At 35.9% G+C, this 23,486-nt stretch overlaps 2 protein-coding genes and 1 long non-coding RNA gene across 3 annotated transcripts; 2 read left to right on the top strand and 1 right to left on the bottom strand.

The window, feature by feature from the left end:
- Positions 1-499: 499 nt before the first annotated feature.
- On the top strand, positions 500-12,904 carry ap4e1 (adaptor related protein complex 4 subunit epsilon 1). The gene is made up of 22 exons (XM_077210113.1): positions 500-539; positions 625-793; positions 1,431-1,502; positions 1,590-1,713; positions 2,855-2,928; positions 3,007-3,128; positions 4,008-4,167; positions 5,072-5,238; positions 5,332-5,405; positions 5,485-5,607; positions 5,687-5,796; positions 5,871-6,010; positions 6,376-6,488; positions 6,585-6,703; positions 7,679-7,975; positions 8,950-9,061; positions 9,246-9,384; positions 9,837-10,083; positions 10,221-10,736; positions 10,821-11,011; positions 12,263-12,426; positions 12,556-12,904. The coding sequence occupies exons 2-22, from the start codon at positions 665-667 to the stop codon at positions 12,714-12,716; spliced, it is 3,354 nt and encodes a 1,117-aa protein (XP_077066228.1). The 5' UTR covers positions 500-539; positions 625-664; the 3' UTR covers positions 12,717-12,904.
- Positions 12,905-14,774: 1,870 nt separating this feature from the next.
- On the bottom strand, positions 14,775-21,475 carry cyp19a1b (cytochrome P450, family 19, subfamily A, polypeptide 1b). The gene is made up of 10 exons (XM_077210114.1): positions 21,367-21,475; positions 19,062-19,226; positions 18,834-18,984; positions 18,332-18,486; positions 18,083-18,259; positions 17,271-17,385; positions 16,428-16,539; positions 16,185-16,347; positions 15,694-15,935; positions 14,775-15,041 (listed from the first exon to the last, which is right to left on the bottom strand). The coding sequence occupies exons 2-10, from the start codon at positions 19,204-19,206 to the stop codon at positions 14,775-14,777; spliced, it is 1,527 nt and encodes a 508-aa protein (XP_077066229.1). The 5' UTR covers positions 19,207-19,226; positions 21,367-21,475.
- LOC143720566 (uncharacterized) lies at positions 14,798-19,221 on the top strand. The gene is made up of 3 exons (XR_013196594.1): positions 14,798-15,090; positions 18,077-18,252; positions 18,366-19,221. It is a non-coding gene; the product is annotated as an uncharacterized LOC143720566 (long non-coding RNA).
- Positions 21,476-23,486: the final 2,011 nt, after the last annotated feature.

The following is a 23,486-nucleotide window of genomic DNA, read 5'->3' as shown; positions in this document are numbered from 1 at the left end:
GTAAAGCCTAATGGTTAAAGTGAGTTTTGTAGAGTTAATAGAAAGAGGCAATTCATCTAAAAATGAAAAGCCTGTCATCATCAAAACTCTATTACAACACATTATTTTTCCTTCCGTGTAACCCTAATTAGTTTGCTTATTCATTTTCCATTATTTAGCTTTTATAAATGAATATACATTTTTTTACATTTACCAAATTTCATTGTATTGGTATTTCATTCTGCTTAAAAATATGCATATAGTTTTGTAAAAAAAAAGTATATATATATATATATATATATATATATATATATATATATATATATATACAGTATATATATATACAGTATATATATATAGTTTATTTAACAGTGAAAGTATTAAAAATATATATTGTATTCATAATTTAATTTAAAAAATAATCGCGCTTATAATAATACTAATTATTATTATTATTATTATGGTAAAATATTCCTTTAACAGTAAAAGCACTCGTGGGACTTTTATTATGAAAACTGGAGCGAACTTCCTGTAGGCGGCGAGGAAGTCTAGTCATGATGGTTTGTGTTTTCATACAGTGTGTTATGACTGTAGTATAGGTATTGTATGGGTATTTCTCCTCCTGTAATGTACTTATCTATGTAGGGTCTCGGCTGTGTGTTATAATCTGTTTTGTCGTGCTGAAATGAGTGATGTTGTGGAGAAAACGCTCTCTGCTCTGCCGGGTTTATTTGATACTCAAACTGGATCCGCAAAAATCACCAGCGGATTAAAACAACTAATCAGGAGCATCACAGAACTGACATCTAAACATGTGAGTGAAATAAATACATATAACAGACATAAGCATGAATATACATACTGACATGTCATTTATTGAGGGAACTTGACATGTTAAGCAATGACTGTGTAGTGTCTTGCAGTGTGACATGTTATATCTAAAAAGTATGAACATTTATAAACTCCTTTAAACTGATTTAATGATCAGATTAATTGATTTTACTCAATATTTGCATTTTTACTGGTGTGTGTGTGTGAGTATATATATATATGTGTGTGTGTGTGTGTGTGTGTGTGTGTGTGTGTGTGTGTGTGTGTGTGAATTATAAATATATATATGGATGTATCTATATGTGTGTGTGTGTGTATATATATATATATATATATATATATATATATATATATATATATATTGTGTGTGTATATATATATATATACACTATTTCATTTATTAATATTTTTGCTAATTAAAAAATGATTTACTAAATAATAATAAATAGTAAAAAACAACAACAATCAATAATAAAATATTTACTAAATAAATATTGTAAAACATTGTATTTTAAAACAATTGCAATAAGGTTACCAGGTTCAAAGATATTAAATACCATATAAAAATGCAATGCAGTGTTCTTTTATTGTAAAGTGTGTTATTTGATGTGCATTTGTAGGAGGAGGAGAAGCTCATGAAACAGGAGCTGTCTGCCATGAAAGAGCAGGTTTCGTCTCCCAACACCAGCATGGTGAGCCGTACAGACATCAGCGTTATCATCGCTGTCCCTCAGAAGCTGCTTATTAGAGCTCAGTGTGTGTGTGTGTGTTGCTTACAGAAGCAGATGAGAGAGGTCATGGTGCGAGCCATGTACTGTGAGATGCTGGGCTACGACGCCTCCTTCACCTACATTCATGCCATCAAACTGGCCCAGCAGGGCAGCGTCCTGGAGAAGAGAGTGGGTGCGTTCACTTTACCTTCAGCTCAATCACAGGACCGTTTACACTGGGTCCAGAATTCGTCTTAGTGGAATATTTACCAATTATAACAAAATATAATAATAATCTAATATTATCAATAATAATAATAATATTTATGTATAATACATTATTACATATATATATATATATATATATATATATATATATATATATATATATATATACAGTAATATTGTGAAATATTATTACAGTTTAAAATAAAAACAACTGTTTTCTATTTGAATATATTTTGAAATGTAATTTATTCCTGTGATCAAAGCTGAATTTTCAGCATCATTACTCCAGTCTTCAGTGTCACATGATCCTTCGGAAACCATTCTAATATGACGATTTGATGCTCAAGAAACATTTGTTATTATTAATGTTGAAAACTGATGTGCTGCTTCATATTTTTGTGGAAACCATGATACACTACCATTCAAAAGTTTGAGGTAAGAAAGATCTTTTTTAAAAATAAAAAATAAAACTTTTATTCAAGGATGCATTCAATTGATCAACAGTGACAGTAAAGACATTTATAATATTACAAAAGATTCATATTTCAAATAAAGGCTGTTCTTTTGACATTAAGCAGCACAACCGTTTTCAGCATTAATAATAATAAGAACTATTATAGATAATTGAGCACCAATAATAATTGAGCAGCAAATATTTAGTATATTAGAATGATTTCTGAAAGATCATGTGACACTGAAGACTGGAGTAATGATGCTGAAAATTCAACTTTGATCACAGGAATAAATTACATTTTTAAAACATATTCAAATAGAAAACTGTTGTTTTAATTTGCAATAATATTTCACAATATTAATGTTTTTTTACTGTATTTTTGATTAAATAAATTCAGCCTTAGTGAGGAGAAGAAACTTCTTTTAAAAACATTTAAAAATCTTAATTATTCTAAACTTCTGACTGGCAGTGTATTAGAATATTATTTATTTTTTTAAATATACAAATCTACAGTTATTTATTTCTATATTAAAACAAATAAATTATACAAATCTACTACTTCTATTATTATAATTCCAGATCTCCATGTGGATATTCTTTATGTGATTTTTAACCCTTATCTAGATGTTGTTGTTCTCTCTTGTGGTCTCAGGGTACCTCGCGGTGTCTCTCTTCCTCAGTGAGGGCCATGAGTTGCTGTTGCTGCTGGTAAACACAGTATTAAAGGTGAGCTTGTGTCTTATTACTTTGGATTGAGCATATTACTTGAAGTGTATGACTGAACGTGTCATACATATGTGGCAGGATCTTCAGAGCACTAACCTCATTGAAGTGTGCATGGCGTTGACTGTTGTAGCTCAGGTTTTCCCTAAAGACATGATCCCTGCCGTCCTTCCTCTGGTAGAAGACAAGCTGTCACATCCCAAGTAAGCCAGCGAGAGTCACTGCTCTGAAATGCATGCAAATCAGAGAGTTATTTCTGATTTGAAAACTGGAAGATATCTAAAAGCCGTCAATAAGACTTTTAGATATAATATCAAATATGGCTGATGTTGTTAATTTAAAACTAGTGTAATTGTAGTATTTTTATACACTATTAAAATAGTTATTAATATTTTCAACTAGCTTTCATTTTTATATTTTTAGTTTTCATTTTAATGTTAGATATTTCTGTGCTTTTTTTGTCATTTAATTTTTTTTATATAGCTTTAATTTATTTTTATTTCTGTTTGAGTTTAGCTTTTATTTTTATTTTTTTATTTTTCATTTTAATCGTAGTAAATGAATGTGCTTCTCTTTTGTCATCTTTGTTATTTTTTAAAATATATTTCCATGTTGCTTTGATTTATTTTTATTTCAGTGTTAGTTTAGCTTTTATATTTATATTTTTAGTTTTCATTTTAATTTTAGTGATTTTTTATGTAATTTTATTGTCTTTTAAAAAAAAAATCTATATAGCTTTAATTTATTTTTATTTCAGTTTTATTTTAGCTTTTTTAAGTATATTTTTAGCTTTCATTTTAATTTTGGTCATTTTTTGTCATCTTTGTTATTTTTTGCAAAATATATTTCTATATAACTTTATTTTTATTTCAGGTTTAGTTTATCTTTTATTTTAAATTTTTCATTTGAGTAATTTTGTCTTTTTATTGTCTTTTTTTATATTTATTTTTTTATATATAGCTTTAATTTATTTTTATTTCAGCTTTAGTTATAGTCATTTAGTACTTAAACTTCAACTTCCCAAGGCAACATTACTAATTTAATAATAACTCATATTCTTGATTTTTTTCCGCCTGTCCAAGGGAGATCATTCGGAGGAAAGCCGTCCTGGCGTTGTACAAGTTTTATCTTATCGCTCCGAATCAAGTTCAGCACATTCACGCCAAGTTTCGTAAGGCCCTGTGCGACAAAGATCCGGGTGTCATGACATCATCACTACACATTTACCTACAGCTGATCAGGGTTGGTCTTATTTCTTCCATATTAATCTGAGGTTTTTCATAACCCACCCAGCTACAGCCTCATATTTATGGAGGTTTGTTTCCGCTACGGAATAAAATAAAAAAGTGTTTGCAACTTTATATCTCACAGCTCTGACTTTTATATCTTAAAAATCGCAATTCTCGCAATTGCGAAATATAAAGTCAGAATTGTGAGATATAAACCCGACTTCTGACTTTATATTTAGCAATTGCGAGTTTTCTGCGAGATCTTACAATCCTGACTTTTTCTCGCTATTGCGAATTTATATCTCGCCGTTCTGACTATTTCTCGCAATTGAGTTTATACCTTGCAATTCTCTCTTTAATTCTTGCAATTCTCTCTTTATTTCTTGCAATTCTCACTTTATTTCTTGCAATTCTCAATTTATTTCTTGCAATTCTCACTTTATTTCTTGCAATTCTCACTTTATTTCTTGCAATTCTCTCTTTAATTCTTGCAATTCTCACTTTATTTCTTGCAATTCTCAATTTATTTCTTGCAATTCTCACTTTATTTCTTGCAATTCTCACTTTATTTCTTGCAATTCTCACTTTATTTCTGGCAAATTGTGAATTTATATCTCACAATTCTCAATTTATTTCTCAATATTGCGAGGTTATATCTCGCAATTCTGACTTTATTTCTCGCAATTGTCCAAATCCAAATTGTGAGATAAAAAGTCACAATCACTTTTTGTTTCTTTTTTTTTATTCCATGTTGGAAACAAGCTTCTGTATGTTTAATTGGCTTAAGCATTCAAATAGTTTTTCGGGTTGCTACATCTGTATATTAAACAATAAATATGTTCCAATTGGCTTTAATTTTTGTCCCATCATGCAGTATTCCTCTTGTCGTTCACATCTGATGTTTTCCTCTTCATCAGGAGAGTCCAGACGGCTATAAAGATCTGACAGGAAGTTTCGTCGCCATCATGAAGCAGGTGGTGGGTGGGAAACTCCCGATGGATTTTTACTACCACAACGTTCCTGCGCCGTGGCTGCAGATCCAGCTGCTCAGGATCCTCTCGCTGCTCGGGAGAGAAGACCAAAGGTACTCACATTATGCACTAAAAGTGTGTATTAAACAGGGAAGTACATACTGTATCTGAAATTCGAATATAAAATGTGTCTATTAATTTTTCAGCACCAGTGAGCTGATGTATGAAGTTCTGGATGAGTCTCTGCGCAGAGCGGAAATGAACCACAACATCACTTACGGTAAAATCGTCTTTTCTAATGGACCGAACAGTAATTCGTCAGCAAAATGAATGACACTAACACGTAATGTGTGTTTCAGCAATCCTGTACGAGTGTGTGAAGGCCATCTACACCATACACCCCAAAGCTGAGCTGCTGGAAAAAGCAGCGAGATGCATCGGGAATTTTGTTCTGTCTCCAAAGATCAACCTCAAATATCTTGGTAAAATTCTTTCTTTTGGTTTTCACTAGTTGCTTAACCTCTCCTCGCTTTAACTGCTCGCATACTGGTGTGTTTTCAGGTTTGAAAGCCTTAACGTACGTCGTCCAGCATGATGCAAAACTGGCCCTGCAGCATCAGATGACCATTATTGAGTGTTTGGATCACTCTGATTTCACTATTAAGAGAGAGGTAACAAACAGCTCATTCTCAGACCCCAAAACATCAAACGTTTTGTTCATCTCTTCCACTCTCTTCTCTCTCAGACTCTTGAATTGCTGTTCAGGATCACAAATGCTCAGAACGTGACAGTGATCGTTGAGAAGATGCTGGACTTCCTGCGCGGCTGCAACGACGAGCACACCATCATCCACCTGGTTGGAAAAGTTGCAGAGCTCGCTGAAAAATATCCTTTTAATTAAAGTCACTAAATATTGAAATGATTTATCCATGCACATCTTTTTTTTATTATTCATGTGCCACATAATCTTTAATCAAACCTGAGTGACCTTTAATCAACCTGTCACTCACAAGACATTGACAAATAGCAAATCACAACCATCCAATCAATTCCAGATGGACCAAATCAAACCCCAACCTACATTTGTTCTTGTTTGCGAAGCTGTTTCACTCGAATATGCATCACAATAGGGACGAAAAGACTATTTAACTAGAGTTTATAAAAAAATACCGTAGTTTCTATGAAATTAACACATATTTGTTGTATCACAGCTTTTATATCTCGTCTTATGTTCCTATAAAAACCCTTACATTCGCTCCAGATAACTCATGGTTCATTCAGACTATGAATGATGTTTTTTCCATCGGTGGAGATTCGCTGCAACAGGACGTCCCAAACAACTTCCTGCGACTGCTGGCGGAGGGTAAACGAGAAGCATAGGCAATCTGTAGAGCTGTGAACTGTAGTAGAAGGTGCTTTGTTTTATATCCCTGCTGGGTTTTCTGTGTTTTTGCCTCAGGCTCAGAGTGTAAAGAGGAAGATGATGAGTTACGGTTGTTTGCTGTCGACTCGTATCTGCCGGTGCTGAAGGGGGACGCTTCTCATCTGCCCCAACACTTCCTTCAGGTCATGAGCTGGGTGTGTACAAATTAAGATAAAAGGTTACACTTTATTCTAATGTATCCATGTTACAATGTAATTATACATTGAAGTACTGAGTAATATTAATTAACTACATGTAGTTACTATAGGGTTAGGATTAGGTTTGTTTTAGGGTTAGTTGCATGTAATTATGCATAATTTATAGTTATTACTATAGTTACTACATGTAACATGTGTAACAAGGACACTAATATAATAAAGCGTTACCAGAAAGAATATTCCATAAATAGGGGATGAAAAAAGATTAGAATTAAACCTCTGAAGGTGAATTTTCTGATGAAGTGAAGGACTTGCAAGTTATGACAGATGGATTATACAATTTGCTGTTTTATTTACCCTCAAAATCCTGTTTGTACTGTTATTTTGTGCTTACTAAGTGTTATTTGTGGCTACTTTTCTCACTTATTTAATATTAAACAATTAGGACACATTTTTGATTAAGTCAAATCACATTTATTTTAGTGTTGTCAAATCGATTAATCACGATTAATCGCATCTAACATAAAAGTTTGTGTTTCTATGATATATGCGAATAATCAATTCGACAGCACTAATTTATATATATTGCACCTTATTAGGTAATTAAATTAATTTAGCTATTTGATTAATATTATTAAATAATTTAAAGAAATGTAACAATGGATTTATTAACTTTTTTACAATTTAGCATCAATTAATATTAACTAAATAATTTAATGTTGCAAACATAATATATAAGATAATTATTTTTATGCTATTATAGATATTATATATATAAAATAATGTATTCATAAATATATATTCAGGTGTCAGTGTTCTTCTGGAAACTCACAAAAGTGTGTGTGTGTGTGTGTGTGTGTGTGTGTGTGTGTGTGTGTGTGTGTGTGTGTGTGTGTGTGTGTGTGTGTGTGTGTGTGTGTGTGTGTGTGTGTGTGTGTGTGCGTGTGTGTGCGTGTGTGCATGTGTATTCAGGTTCTTGGAGAATACTCTCACCTCCAAGAGTGTGTGGACCAGCGCGAGGTCATCCGACTCCTGACGAAGTTGCTGGATCAGAGAAGCGTGAGCTCAGAGACGCGGGTCTGGATTATTTCGGCCCTGACCAAGATCTCCGGGGGCCAGACAGAGCTGATCCTGGAGCTGGCCGAGAGCCTTTCGTCCTCGCGGGACACACTGCTCCGTCAGCAGGCGCAGGAGCTGCGTCACCTCAGCCAGGACACACAGCTCCAGGAGTGTGTACTTCCCCGGGGAGCGCCCTGGGACAGCATGGAGGTAACAGGCATGATGACACATTTGTTAAGAGTGTTTTCACACTTAGAACCGCCAGATTTAGAGCACTCTAAGTTCAGTTCAATTCACGTTTATTTGTATAGTGCATTTCACAATATGCATCATTTCAAAGCAGCTTTACAGAAAGTGCATGAGTCCACATTACAATTACGAGTGATCTGTTATTAGGTAACTCACTAAGTTATGTATTTCAGAAATGTACATATACAAAATCACAGTTAGCTAAAAATGTTTTAATCTAAACAATGTAGTAATGTAATGCAGATACAATGAGCTCATTGAAGTATTGAATACTTGTTTGTTGACAAATGACAAGGGAATGATTATGACAAGTGAACATTAAGACACTAAACCAAGACCATTTCTAACTGTGTGTCCTTATTGTAAATTGATTAGACATATTACTGTTGTTGTGGACTTTATTATTCAAATGTTTGGGGTTGGTAAGTTTTTGAAGGAAGTCTCTTCTGCTCAGGCTGCATTTATTTGCTCAAAAATAAATGGTAATATTGTGAAATATTATTATGATTTAAAATACCTGTTTTCTATTTGAATAAACTAATTTATTCCTGTGATCAAAGCTGAATTTTCAGTATCATTACTCCAGTCTTGAGTGTCACATGATCCTTCAGAAATCATTCTAATATGATGATTTGCTGCTAGAGAAACATTTCTGATTATTATCAATGTTAAAAACAGTTGTGCTGCTTAACATTTTTGTGGAAAGTGATACATTTGGTTGAGGATCATTTAATGAAAAGAGTTGTAAAGAACAGCCTTTTTTGGAAATAGAAGTCTTTTGTAACATCATAAATGTCTTTACTGTCACTTTTGATCAGTTTAATGCGTCCTTGTTGAATAAAAGTTTTAATAAAAAAAGTAATATTGACCCCAAACTTTTGAAGGGCAGTTTTTGTTCAGAAGGCACGTTTTGAGCATTCAATGTTTCTACACAGGTCGACTCTTCTCTGTCATTTCTGGATGGGTTTGTGTCGGAGGCTTTGGCCGCAGGAGCCGCACCTTATAAACCTCCTCATCAGAGACAAGAAGAGATTTCTGAGGAGAGAGGTACGGACATTATTAACCCTCATCCATATGCTCATGGATATTTATACTATAGTAAACTCTAGTTTACCACATGTTTGTTTATCCTGACCTTAAAGGATAGTTCACCCAAGAATTCACATTTTACTGTCATTTACTCATCCTTATGTATGTCATCGATAACTTGTATGACTGACCTTTTTTTCAGCACTGAATCTGGAGCCGTACAGTTTTTCTCTGCCTGTAAGTTTATCATCATGTAGCATCACTGATAGACAGTCTCCACCGCTACTGTCCGTCAGTTCAGGACTTTCGGGCAACAGCACTGAACTCTCTCAGAAGGAAGGGTGGGTACCTGAGTGGCACGCTGTCTTTGGTTGTTCACAACTGCTAAAAAGTATAGAGGCAGTAAACAAATTTTTTTTTGAAAGAGATATTTTTATTCAGCAAGGATGCATGAAATTGATCAAAAGTGACAGTAAAGACATTTATAATGTTGCAAAAGACTTCTATTTCAAATAAATGTTGTTATTTTGAACTTTCTATGCTTTAAAGAATCCTGAAATATCACTGTTTTCCACAAAAATATGAAGCAGAAACTGTTTTGATTTGATAATAATAAGTTTCCTGGGCAGCAAATCATTATATTAGAATGATTTCGGAAGGACCATGTGACTGAAGACTGGAGTAATGATGCTGAAAATTCAGCTCTGCATCACAGGAATAAATTAAATTTTTACAATATATAAGAATAGAAAACGGTTATTTTAAATTGTAATAATGTTACGTTTTGATTCAGTTCCAGCTCTCTGATTCTTGAGGGTGTGAAGAGAGTTTGGGGGAGAGATGGGTATCTTCCTCAAAAAGAAACCGCAGCAACAGCACCTCCAGTGGACGAACTCTGCATTGCAGTTCATCCCTCCAGCCAGCAGGAGGCAGCAGAGCGAATAGAGCCGCAACCGGAGCCATCAATGCAAAACAAGGACAAACAGCAGCTGGCTTCCTCTTTGTTTGTTGGTTTGGGAACCCAAAGCTCCATATCTCTGGTGAGAGAATTATTTTATGACAGATTTTATCTTGTAAGACAAGTACGCAGGTGTAATTCAACTCAAACCACATTCAGTAGTAGTCAGAAATGCTTTGCATTTGTAGTGTAAATGCTAATTGGTCCGTTTCCTCTCAGATGGGAAAATCCGAAGCCCCGCCCACTCGCTTTCGGAAAAAGCCCCGCCCACATGAGTCATCATCATCATCGTCGGGCACCAGCGAGAGATCCTCAGACTCCTCCTCCCTCTCCTCGCATAGTAAGACTGACAGCTTCTTGCATGGTAGTTTGCTGGAGGAGGAGCTTGTCACATCCAGAACAACCAATGGCCTGAGTCAGAACAAACACACGGAAGGAGACCGGCGCGCAAACATGTCTCAGATACTGGGCAGCGATATGGTTATAGTGCGGCCCAACACGATACAGGACCGACATCCTCCGTCTGTGTCTTCAGATCTGACCGCGCTGTTACCCTCTGAAATCAAAGACCTACCTCACTCTGATGTCATCAGCCTGACCTCTGACCCCAGCCTGTCTCTGGCCTCCTGCCGTATGTTCAGAGATGAAGCTTTGCTGCTTGTCATCTTCATATCTAACTGCACGGAAACTGTAATAAAAGATGTTGCAGTGCAGCTGACCTGTGAGGAGCTGGAGGTGTGTAATGTGTGTGTGTGTGTGTGTGTGTGTGTGTATGAGAGCATATGAGATATAATGCAAAATGTCAATCTTCTGTCCTAGACGGCTAGTTTGAGAGGGAATGTCGTAGACTGTCTGGAGGGCAAGAGTACGTCTGTGTGTCATTACGCTCTGCTGATGGACGAGCCTCACACAAACGTGTCCTTCACCGGGACCGTCTCTTATCAAACACAGCCAGGACACACAAACACACTCCCTTTCTCTGGGACACTGTCCACAACAGACTTTATCAGGTAACGTGTGTCTGAAAATACATACCTTACTGTAGTTTTCTCACTTATTTATTATTAAACAATTAAGACACATTAGTCATTTTTTTATTAAATAATTTAGAGATTATTACTAACAAAAAAATGGAGTAAGTGATTTGATTAACTTAACTTAGAATTTAATTAGCATAAATGAATGTAATTTAATTTTGGCCAATACTAATACTAGATAATTATTAAGCTAAGAGCTAAAAATTACCTTTGTAGAATTTAATTAAGCATAAATACATTTACAAATATATATTAAAAGCTTATAAATCTTTTTTTTTAAATGGCATTCACTCTAAATCCATGTCTAAATGCTAAATGACACTTGTAAGTTTTTCCAAAAAATAACTAATTAAAATAAAAAAATATGTAATTATAATAAATAATGCATTAATTAATAAAAAATAATAAATTGCGTAATAAGATATTTAAAAAAATTAATAACGAACTATTGTAATTTTTGTTAATTCTTTGCATTAGTTTGAATTTTTTTTGAATTTTTATTTTTACATTTTACATATATAGACAAAAACACACAACAAAATTACTAAATCTTTATCTAATTTTTAAAAAAAATCAGTTTTAGTCATTTTAGCACATCTAGTTAAACTAAATGAAAATAAGAGATGGTTTTACTTTTAGTTCTCTATAATAATTTTAATATATACACAATTGTACCTGTCTGAAAAACATTCATATTTCATATTAATATTCATGATTATTCCTCTTATATGTTTCTTTGGTTGTTTAATATAAAGTGTAGAAGAAGTATTTGTCATCCTTCATAAACTTCTGTAGGTGAGGCTAAAGACATGCAAATCGTGATGTTCTTTCTGTCAAAACTCTTTACCATTTGAAGCATGTTTTATTAGAATAAAAATGTCTTCAACAGAGTTAACAGTAATATTTTATAAAACCACTACAAAGTTAAACCAAATATAGTTTGTGCTTTTTAAGCAAACGATGAATTGTAAAAACCTTATATAGTTTTTCCATACTTTTTTCTCGCCATAAAAAATAGCCACAGAAGCTGGCATGGCGTTAAAATCCAAAAAATAAACGTGCAAATTTCAGGTTACCGTTTTTAATCAAGTTTTTTTTCTCCACTAAATATAAAATGAAAGTGAAATACAAATGACATCAAATCACCCCAGTGTATTTAGTTTTGTTTGGAGCTTTGTGGCTGTGACTTGTTTTAATGAACTAATTTCTCTCTGCCACACGCAGGCCTTTGGTTGTAACCACAGAGGAATATGGGAAACTCTGGCTGTCTCTGTCTCATGACGTCAAACAGAATCTGAAACTGCTCACAGATGCTGGTGGTGACCCGCTCAAAGCCACCCTGAACGCTCTCAAAGACGCCCTACAGCTACATGTAGTGGATATCATCGGTAAACACAACAATAGTTATTTTATCACCTTTCACATTCCATTTTGAACATGCACCATAATTGACTGTAATTTACACTCTCTTTAAACATGCAGCCGATCAATGGTGTAATTGCGTGTGGTTCTTCCAGGCTCCGAGGGAATCGTAGCATGCCGTCTGCTCAGTGGCGCCCCCTGTCTCCTGCACTGCAGAGTGAACGGCTCAGCTCTGGCCATGTGGCTGCGCTCTCCTCATCCTTCTCTCCCAGACTGCATCATGTACCACTGCCAGAGAGCTCTCGCAGAACACTAACACAGAAACACCCGGACAAACGTCCAGGGAAGCTCCTGGAATAAATGTTTTCAGGCGTCGTGCAATGACTGTTCGAAAGCAATACCTGTGTATTGCGTGTCTTATGCTCTGACTAATCATTTTAATGATATATTTTTTTTGTACACACTTACAAGTACATATAGTAAAAAGTATTTATTGATTTTAAACATTTCCAGCCTGTGGTTTGGTCTGTTCTGGTTGGTATACTCATTCTTCTGTGTTTATTTGTTAGAGGGAGAAAAAGAAATATGGCTTTAAAATTGTTTTCAAAGTGTCATTTTATTGACTTGACAATTTATTAGAGCAGAAAAAGTAATTTGGCATATTCTAAAAAAGCAGTGCCATCAAATACTTTTTTTTATTATCTTTATAATAATGGAAATATTGCATGTGTCTATTAAATATTTATACTATTTGTTATATTAAATATTTTCTTAATATTTAATAGAATCTTCTCAGTGATGCATAATATAATCAACCTCAAACAATATTTAAGGTAGCTTATTTTTTTATAAATTATAGGTGTTTTTATAGGTGAACAACATGAAATAAAAATTGACCTAATTTAATTACTCAACTCATGGCACTTTTCGTATTTTAAATGTTTAATTGAACATTATTCGAAAGGAAAATGTTTGTCATAATCTTTCATAAAAATGTAATCTCTAGAGCATCTTCCTTTTTGATTGACATTACCAAGCCCTCATTTTCAGCCCCTTCCTCCGTTCTTTTATCTAACGTCCACTTTTCACCATCCAATCAATTGCTTTTCTCATTGAATCTAATATTTAACTCGGAAATACATCACATTATGGAAGTAAAATAGGATATGATTGCCATTTCATTTAGACCTTTTACATGGTTAGCTTGGATGCAGCACTACAGATGTATACAGACTATACATTTACTACAGTAAATAAGGTACTAGAACTATTTCCTATACGTGTTAAAGTTCTGTGCAGTAGATAAGTGCAATGTAAAGATCAGTACACATGATAAAATAGATCATTCAAATGGTTTTGTTGTCTTTGCCATTGGCTATCAACAAACTACTTTTCTTGTGTTTGTTTTTTTAAACTAGCTATAACACTTTAAAGGTGCACAAAGTCATTATGTCTATGTTGACATCCATATAATACCTGTGTGTGATGTTACCGCAGGCCTACTTGTTTGTGACATTAAGTTTGGGGTAAGTTCAACTGAAGCTGAAGTTTGTGTTTATTAAGTCAAATTGCTAAACTAAAAAAATAATAGTAACGTGATCTTAAAGGGATAGTTCACCCAAAAATGAAAATTCTGTCAGTATTTACCATGGTATTTACTCACCCTCATGTTGTTCCAATCCTGTAAGACTTTCATTCATCTTCAGGACACGAATTAAGATATTTTTGATTAAATCTGAGAGCTGGATCACTCCTCCATAGGCTTCTAAGGGATTGAAACTTGCCGGCCCAGAAAGGTTATTAAAGACATCGTTGAAATAGTCCAAGTGACTACAGGGGCTCAATCTTAAGTTTATCAAGCGTTGAGAATACTTTTTGTGCACAAAAAACAAACAAAAATAACAACTTTATTTCAACTATTCATAGAAATGTGGGTCTCGAGTCAGTTCACTAGTGTAACAGCGTAGTGAAGGAAATTAATAGTTGAAATAAAGTCGTTATTTTTGTTTGTTTTTGCGCACAAAAAGTATTCTCGTCGCTTGAAAATCTTAAGATTGAGCCACTGTAGTCACTTGGACTATTTTAACGATGTCTTTAATAACTTTTTGGGTCCGGCAAGTTTCAATCCCGTAAAAGCCTATGGAGGAGTGATCCAGCTCTCAGATTTCATCAAAAATCTCTTAATTCGTGTCCTGAAGATGAACGAAGGTCTTACGGGGTTGAACAACATGAGGGAGAGTAAATACTGACAGAATTTTTATTTTTGGGTGAACTATCCCTTTAATGTGATGACCCAGTGTAAAGCTTTTAGGTAAAAGGAAATTCCTCAAAATGGTATATAAATGGAAAAAATAACACTGGTATGTGATTTGCATTAAGTATGGCTGTCCGTTGTTTCTCGGCTGATGTTCGGAGCTCGTGGGATGAAGCGCATGGCCAGGCAGTCGGGATCCTCTTCTACGGGCTGCATGGAGAGGTTGTTGGTCTGTTTGATGGTGCTGATGGTGCAGCCGTGACGAGGACAAACCGTGAACCTCGACAGCAGAGTCACCAGGATGGCCTTCGTCATAACCATGGCTATGTGCTTCCCAACGCAGGCCCGCGGGCCGCAGCCGAACGGCTGGAAGTAACGACTGGGAACCTGAGAAAGAAGTGGTAATGGTACCGTAATAAAGTAATGGTATTATATGGTAATACCCATTTTCACATACAAAGGTATTGACTTTAAGGAAAACTATAAGGTATCACCATGGTACATATTTAAAAACTAAAAAAAAACTAAATTATGACTGTATTCATATTTAGGTCCATTTACATGGTATCAAATGGTACATGGTTCAAAGAATACCGTATTATCGCCATGGTATGTTTCAGGGTTATTATCATTAACGAAAACTAAAACAAACACAAAAAAAATGTAATTACTTGAAACAAAATATTCATTGACTGAAGTAAAATTAAAATATAAAGCAACTTTAACTAGTTTTATTTGAGCTAGTTCCCAAGGCAAAACTAAAAACAAAATAGATAGATTGAGTCAAAAAACATTGTAATACCATGATACTTTTTTGAAGGATATTTCCCTCCAGAATATGCTTATTTTCTAGTTTCGTGGATCCGTATTGTTCACTCTGTTATTGGAAGAATGTACAACATATTTGGATATTTGGGAAAGAATATGAATAATTGGTATAAAATCTACAAATGCACCAATTTATGCGGGAAAAAAAACTTTATATCCAGGTTTGTATGATCTTATTTGATCTTAAACATCTGATTCTCCCAGTACTTACGCTGTTCTCAAAGTTCTCCAAGTTGAATTCATTGGGTTTTTTGAAGAACTCGGACTTGTGCATGCGTCCGATGTTCAGGATGAGATTTGTCCCCTTTGCCACCCGGTAGCCATCGATGTGGTCATCCTCCAGAGCCCGTCTCATGATGAAGTCCACCACCGGATGGAACCTCAGAGACTCCTTGATGAAGCGATCTAGTACGTCCAGGTTCTGCAGGTCGGCCGACTGTACGTCCCGCTCACCTGAGAGGCCAAGAAAGACGAGTCATAGTGATGTACATCTTTTATCATGCACAAAGTATCACTTCTTATGGAAAATCCAGTTAAAACCAGTTTCTGATAGTTTGTAGCTGGTCTAGATTGGACTACTAGCTGTTGGGGCCAAGACTGACCTGGTAGACCATCTTGGGCCTAGCTACCATGTTCCAATCACTATGTTGACCACCTTAAACCTGCATTAGGTTGAATTGGCTCATGAAAGGTTTACTGTACCTATCTGAGACCGTATTTCCTGTACTATCTGCTCTTCCACGGCAGAGTTCTGCTTGAGTAGCAGAAGCATGAAGAACAGACTGATGGAGAGCGTGTCTGGAGCGGCGATCACCATCTCCAGCACACACTGCCTTACGTCATCCGCACACAGCTCGCCGTGGTTCTACAGACACAGTTAACACGTTCTGTTGCTTTGATGTAGGAGATGGTACATAAATGAAGAGTATGTGTTTGTGAACACACCTGAGCAAATATAAGCTCCGTTGCAAAGTCTGTCTCATCCAGCTTCTCCGTGTTATTGATGGCCTGTCGCTTCTGCTCTACAAGCTTTTCCATTTCATCCTGCAGCTCTTTTCTGCAAGAAAATACTTCTTAAAGGGAATGCATGAAGAAGAAAAAAAGATTAATCTAGATATTTTTTAAAATAAAAGTACTGCGTAAAGATTGCATGGTGCTTTTAGTGATTTCTGAATGTCTTCCACTAAATTAGACCACCCAATCCTTTCAACCACATGCCCTTTTACAAAATGGCCTCCAAATCATGTTCAAATGACTTTTTGCTGTTACCAGAATACATGCTCACAGGACCTTAAACTGTAAACATTCACTTGTTGAAAATGACCATTCGTTCAAACTACGACTACATCAGGGGTTCTGAAATCTGGTCCACGAGGTCCACTTTCCTGCTGAGTTTAGCACTACTAACTTTCTAGTAATCCTGAAGACCTTGATTAGCTTGTTACGGTATGTTTGATTAGGGTTGGAGCAAAACTCTGCAGGAAAGTGGATCTCGAGGGCCAGAGTTGAGAACCCCTGATCTACAAAAGTCTGAGCAGTGCCAATATGGACCCAACAGCAAACCCACAAGCAATTAAGTATTTGTTTTTGCGCATTTCAAACAGAAAAATCTACACCAATCAAAGTAGAGATCATTTGCATAATCCTTAAAGGTGCAGTAGCAAAAATTGCAAAAGGTCACTTCAACAGGTCAGAGAGAGAGTGTAAAATGGTTGTTTTTGGTTAAAAAAATAAACTTGACACACCATATACAAAGGATACATTTTGTTAAGTCTGAGGTGGACTCACGCTGCCAGGTGGTGTTTTTTGTACACAAAGTCCAGTCTGAAGAAAACATCTGGCTGTATGAGAACTGTCTGCCAGGTACTGAAATACCGATGGATCTTTATCAGCAAGTCTTTCTCTGCATTGAACACGTATAAAGAGAGAAGTTAGTGATCTTACATTCTTTAAAGGGTAAGTTCGGCGTTTTACAAGTAAAGCCCTTTTTTAAGATCGTTTCTGATTAAATCGAACTGTTAAATTAAAATTTGGACACATGCTGCTGTCCCGAGAATTTTAGGTTTTTGTGTTAGCACTAAATTCTCAGGACAGCAGCATCTGTTCAAATTTTAATCTGAACCGTTCGATTTAATCAGAAACGATCTTAAAACAGGGCTTTACTTGTAAGACGCCGAACTTACCCTTTAAATAATGGTTCCAAAAGGTTTTTTTTTTTCTCAGTGATGCCATAAAATAACCATTTTTGTTTCCCCAAATAACCTTTCAATGGACATTCTTAAAAAACCATCTTTCCTTAGTTTCCTTACTCTAACAAACCTTTGTCCACTATAAAGAACCTTTTGAGGAATGGAAAGATTTGATGGATGTTAAAGGCTGTTAATGGAACCATAGATGCTAATAAAGAACATTTATTTTTAAGAGTGTACTGTGAAATATTAAAATCTATACCGGTCATCCATATTGATCTTAATTATCAAGGTTATATAATTTCACAGCATAATCAAGGGTTTTACAGCCTACTCCTCTGGTAATAGATATAATCAGACCAATCCGATTGAAAGAATAATAATAATCATATGCTTTTATTGCAGACTGACCGCTCAGTGGGATTTTTAGGAAGAGTCTATTGGAAACGTCCACCACAATACAGCGCAGAAGATTGAGCACGTCCACATGTCCAGAGCAGTCCGTGAACTCCTGCAGGACATCAAGCTGTTTGTTGGTGGCGCTGACACACACATCTACTGACTTCTGGAGACCTGGACCTGTAAGAGCTACACAAACACATAAACAATAGATTCTGCATGATTCTCTGTACTAATCTGAGACCAGTGAATAACACTCACCTTTGGTGAAATATGTTCTCACTTTCTTCCACAGTGTGATGTTGCTGTTGAAGATGATGCCTTGTTCAAACATGCCAATGCACTGCAGACCTTTTGTACTGGCAAACCTCCCGATGTAATTATTGCTCTTCAGAACATGATATACGGCGGAGGACCTGAAACAGTTTTAGGTTTTTTACACAAACATTTGACCCCATCCAAAGTTGTGCCCTCATGCATTGCACTCCTCATTTGAGTCAACAATTATTTACATAATTGGGCAATACGGACTGGAGTAGCAGACTGTACCAGAAACTATTTTCTGCCACATAGGGTGCGCTCTTAAACAAATTTTTTAATTATGAAATGAACAACAAATTTCAGGACCAGTTCAGATCTGGACAGGACTTCTGTTCATGAAAGCAATCAATATCTAACGCAAAATATAGGCTATATATTATATGAATATAAAGAGTTTAAATCTGCAATAATTTGTTAGACAGATGAGATTTTGAGAACTTGCTTGCTGAGTATAACGGTTTCTTCTCCGTTGATCCAAACCCGAGCAATGCTGCCATATTTTTTGTTGTAGTAGTTGCATGCAGTGCCAATCCCCATCCACAGGAACCTACTGTAGCTCAGAACCGGGCCGAGACCCAACCACCAGCCAGGGCCTGACAAACACCAAGCACATCACACCTAGTAGAACCAGTTGGTATATTCCCAGTGAATATAATTGGTTTTAACTCACCTGGCACTGCTGATTGGTTCTTCCAGTTCTTGGCTGTAATTATTCTGTGCAGCAGAATCAGCAGTAATGTTCCCGTCAGCACCAGTAACGTTCCCTGCACCGCAGCGGCGATGTTTACCGTACTCTCGATGACCTGCTCCATCATCAAGTCATCTACAGATGCACCTAAATATATATTGAAGTATCTTAAAATATTGGAAACTGCACTGTATACACTGCAATAGTTTGCTGTTAGCATGTTGCTAAGCTGGTGATGTAATTGTCTTAACAATAAAAATAAATGGCATGATTTTTGTGTAAAATATGCTTTTTAACTATATTAATTTATACGATGCATTATCAACATTTCTCTAAGTTTTATCCGCCATCTTGGATATGTTTTGTCCACAGAGCTTGTTGTGGTGTATTCTGGAGATCTTCTCTCTACAAAGGATACATGCTACTAGACTTTGCCAAAACAAGGGATTCTGGATATTTTAGTTGTTATCACTGACATGACGCTGACGTCACGTAAACCATGTGGGTCAGTGAAGCCTCTAGGCAGACGTCACTCGTCATTCAAGTGTTCCAATGGAGTGATAAGTGTTTCTTTTTTTTTTCTTTAACACTCATTGCAACACCGTTTATTTAGGGGTCTTTCAATGGTCTTAACCATTTTACTTACAAATCACTGGTCAGGAAATTAGCAAGAATTGCACAAATACTGTAGATAAAGTAACTTAGCACTGAATAGACTTCCCCTTTGTTTTCTTTAAATGTTAAAAGCCGTGTGGTTAAAATTGCAGACAGCATTCTTACAGAAAGAAGAGTCAATGTTGTTCCACTCAATGTTAATGGCTTCGAACAGTTAATGAGTAGCTGAAGAATGTCTCCCTGTTTGTTTGAATTTAATGTGAGACCATTCTGTCTTTCTCTACCTTTCTCACACAGAACAACCTCCTGGACAACAACCAGTCCACTCAACTGAGACTGCCCTGCTCTCGGTTATTGAAGCTCTGAGACTGGCAAGAGCAGCTTCCAAAACCTCAGTACTCATCTTTCTGGATCTGTCTGCTGCTTTTGACACAGTTAACCACCAGATCCTCCTGCCAATCCTCATGACAAAGGGCATCTTCGAAACCACACTCCAGTGGTTCAAGTCTTACCTCTCGGGTCCTTTAGGGGGTCGTGGAGGGGTCTAAGTCGCAATATCTAGCTACTTGTGTGCCTCAGGGCTCAGTGCTTGGACCACTTCTCTTCTCCATCTGCATGTCATCACTAGGATCTGTCAGTCTCAAACATGGTTTTTCCTATCACTGTTATGCTGACGACACACAACTCTACCTTTCATTCCAGCCAGAGGATCCGACAGTAGATGCTTGCATCTAGACCTGTCTGACAGACATTTCTTGCTGGATGAAGACAGAGCTGGTTGTGGTCACAGCCAATCCAACACTTCATCACAACCTCTCCATTCAGCTAGATTCATCATCCATAACTCCATCAAGGAAGGTCAGAAAGCTCGATGATCAGTTAAATTTCACAGACCACATTGCTAGAGTTGCCCGGTTCTATTGCTTGAGTCTTGCATTGTCAATATCTTGACCAAAAATTTATGCTCCTCTTGATGGAAATTACGTCGCAACATTTATTTCCATCAAGAGGTGCATCAGTTATTGGTCAAGATCTTGTATTGACAATGCAAGAGTCCAGCTCTCTGTAAAGTCTCCTCCAGAACATCCCAAAGACTTTCAGTGAATTTAAGATCTGGACTCAGAGGAGACGATTCATGTGTGAAAATGATTCTTCATGCTCCTCACAACCATTCTTTCACAGTTTTAGCCTGATGAATCTTGACATTGTCATCCTGGAATATGATCATGATATGTCTTCCTACATGGCTGTTTAAGAGATGAAAAGCTACACACTCCATCATTAGGGTTAGAAGAACTTGCCAAACATATAACATGCTAGAAGCATAATAATCACTGCAATAATGATCCAATCTTAAGCATTTGCCTATTTAAATCCAAGCAGCGACTTTTTTTTTTTGGCCGGGCAGTGTATATCCACAGAAGAAACAACAAAGTACACAATTAAATTTCATAAGCTGAAAACTTAATAAAACATTATTCATATCCTTGAATTGGTTTCAAAAGTCATTATGCAAGAGGTTTGATGTGTCCTGTATTTCAATAAACCATATGAAAACATGATTTGATTTCAGAGAAACCATCAGTACAGAAGACATTCCAGCTCAGCCCATTGAGTTAGCATCAACTGAATAAATTGAGTTCCATTGAAGTAATATAACAAACACACTCACCTCTTTAGATCTGCATCCGTTTCATTTCTAAATGTGCCGTTCAGTAGCTCAGTCTTGCCGTTTGCATGCTCCCATCATTCCGAAGGTCAGTAGCTTTACTCCAATATATATTCTTTCCCCAAGTTTTAAAGCGGTTTAAAATCCCCGGTTGCCAGGATACACCCTTGATTTTGCTTGTAAAGTGCCATTGAAAGCCCAAAGCAGTCCACCGGACATGTCCAGACCCGAACAATGAAACAATTATGGAGCCTTTCTTACTCTCCAGAATAAAACCCCATCAAATGGGCAATGTTAGATCTTTCATGCCAGACACACATCTTTTCCCCGCACTTGTTAGTTTTTCAGAGGTTTATTGACCTTTTGTCTTGGTTCCAAATCCACTGTCATTCATTCTCTGAAGGGCCTTTAATAAAAGCAGGTCAGATTGACCCAGAACTGCAGGAGTGAATGAGCTTTTATCTACCAAAGATGTGACACAATGTTGCCTAAGATATGTGAGCGCTCATTCAGCTTCTTAAAGTTCGTAAGAATACATTTTATTACGTGAACCTCATGAACTTGCTTCCATTTAAACTGGAATCTAATCAAGATGTTTTTTTTTGCAAGTGCAGTGCAAGATTGAGTTCACAATAAGACATGCGGTTTAGTTTAAGTGAAATGTTCATTGAAATCTCTTACGTAATCTTCTGTATAATTAAATGTCTCTCTGGAATACCAATTTTGATTGGTCACAACATTATATTTTTGTATATTTCACTGGTGTTTGTGGAAACATACATTCTCAGCAGTCTGATTATTGTAAGTTGTGGCTTCTCTCTTTTCATAGAAACACAAGAAAAACCTACGGTGACAAAAATGACCTCAGAGGATTTTGGTATTCGTTTATGATAAAACTTCCTGTCACTCAGGAGTCCTTGCAACATTGAACCAGTAAGAGAATATATAAATTAAAATTGTTTATTGCATTTGACTGGATTTTTTTGAAGGACTAAATGAAGCTAAATCTAAAAGGTGTAAAGGACTTTTTTTCATAAGCGAAAAAACTAAATTATATAATTTCAAATCAATATTCATTATATATTTATTTGATACACTGCATAATAAGAAGCAGATTTTATTAAGGATTGCAAAATTTTGGATCCACCACAGAAGAAAACTGAATGTTGTTTTAGCAGCTAGTTGAAATAAAGTTTTTTTAATGGAAATTAAATCAACCATTTATTCTCCAACTTTCAGAGATAATTTGGAATGAGTGGAGTATATACACCCAAGAAGAGGAAACTGACTTATTTCTGATGAGCTGGGCTGGCTGATCTCTGGCTGATATTCCAGACATTTTAGCATGACTAGCTCTGTAAAATGTTGTACTGGCTCGAAAATTTATTTTGGATAATTTTTAACCCAAAAAAAGCTACGGATTGCAGCTTTAATAATAGGCAGTTTGTAATAAGGCAACCACTGGAGCCAGAAATCAAAACTACATACTTGGTTGACAAGCTGGCAGCTTTGAATAGTTTATGTTGAGTCCTGGTTAGACTGTATGTGTTTGACTGTATGACCCCCATAGGGAGAGCACCACCACATAATAAATCCCAATGTGACCCCTGGATGAGTGAACAATCAAGTTGAACCTCTTAAGATTCACTTTCATTGGTCTGAGATCTAATCAATCAGTGCAATACAAAAACTTATTGGTCCAAAAAAAGAACAAGTAACACTTGAGATATTTTGTCAGATTAACTTGTATAGATCTGTTTCAGTGTGTTTGTTTGACGTATTATGTAAAGGCATGCAAACTAACAATACAGCATTTACAGGCGCATCACATGTGACACTTCTCAAGTTAATCATTAAAGCTTATCTAAGCTATTATAAAGTAATTTATGATCAGTGTTATGCGAAAGGGCAGCAGTCCACTGCAATGTCACAAACACACAAATAAACAGTTTACGTCAAAATGTTGTTATAGCAACTGTCTCGCCACCAGGCCACAGATTTGATTATCAGCGAATTCATAATGCTTTCAACCTGTGCAGTCAACTGAAGACTCGTTATTTGGCATTTGGTAATGCCTGTGGTGTAAAAATGACCCTGGCTATAAGTAAATATTTTTTTTTCAT

This window comes from Siphateles boraxobius, unplaced genomic scaffold, assembly GCF_051911475.1.
Source record: "Siphateles boraxobius isolate OS27281-9 unplaced genomic scaffold, OSU_SipBor_1 65, whole genome shotgun sequence".
NCBI lineage: Eukaryota > Metazoa > Chordata > Actinopteri > Cypriniformes > Leuciscidae > Siphateles > Siphateles boraxobius.
Note: the sequence above shows the minus strand (reverse complement) of the source record. Positions and strands in the feature narration are given on the sequence as shown.

Coding starts and splice junctions, on each gene's coding strand:
- ap4e1 (XM_077210113.1), top strand. CDS start 665: ATGAGTGATGTTGTGGAGAAAACGCTCTCTGCTCTGCCGGGTTTATTT. Junction 6,011..6,375: donor GTTGCAGAGCTCGCTGAAAA/ATATCCTTTTAA, acceptor AAAAACCCTTAC/ATTCGCTCCAGATAACTCAT. Junction 9,062..9,245: donor AGAGATTTCTGAGGAGAGAG/GTACGGACATTA, acceptor CCTTTTTTTCAG/CACTGAATCTGGAGCCGTAC.
- cyp19a1b (XM_077210114.1), bottom strand. CDS start 19,206: ATGATGGAGCAGGTCATCGAGAGTACGGTAAACATCGCCGCTGCGGTG. Junction 18,985..19,061: donor GAACCAATCAGCAGTGCCAG/GTGAGTTAAAAC, acceptor GGTGTTTGTCAG/GCCCTGGCTGGTGGTTGGGT. Junction 15,936..16,184: donor GGAAATACGGTCTCAGATAG/GTACAGTAAACC, acceptor TTGGCCTCTCAG/GTGAGCGGGACGTACAGTCG.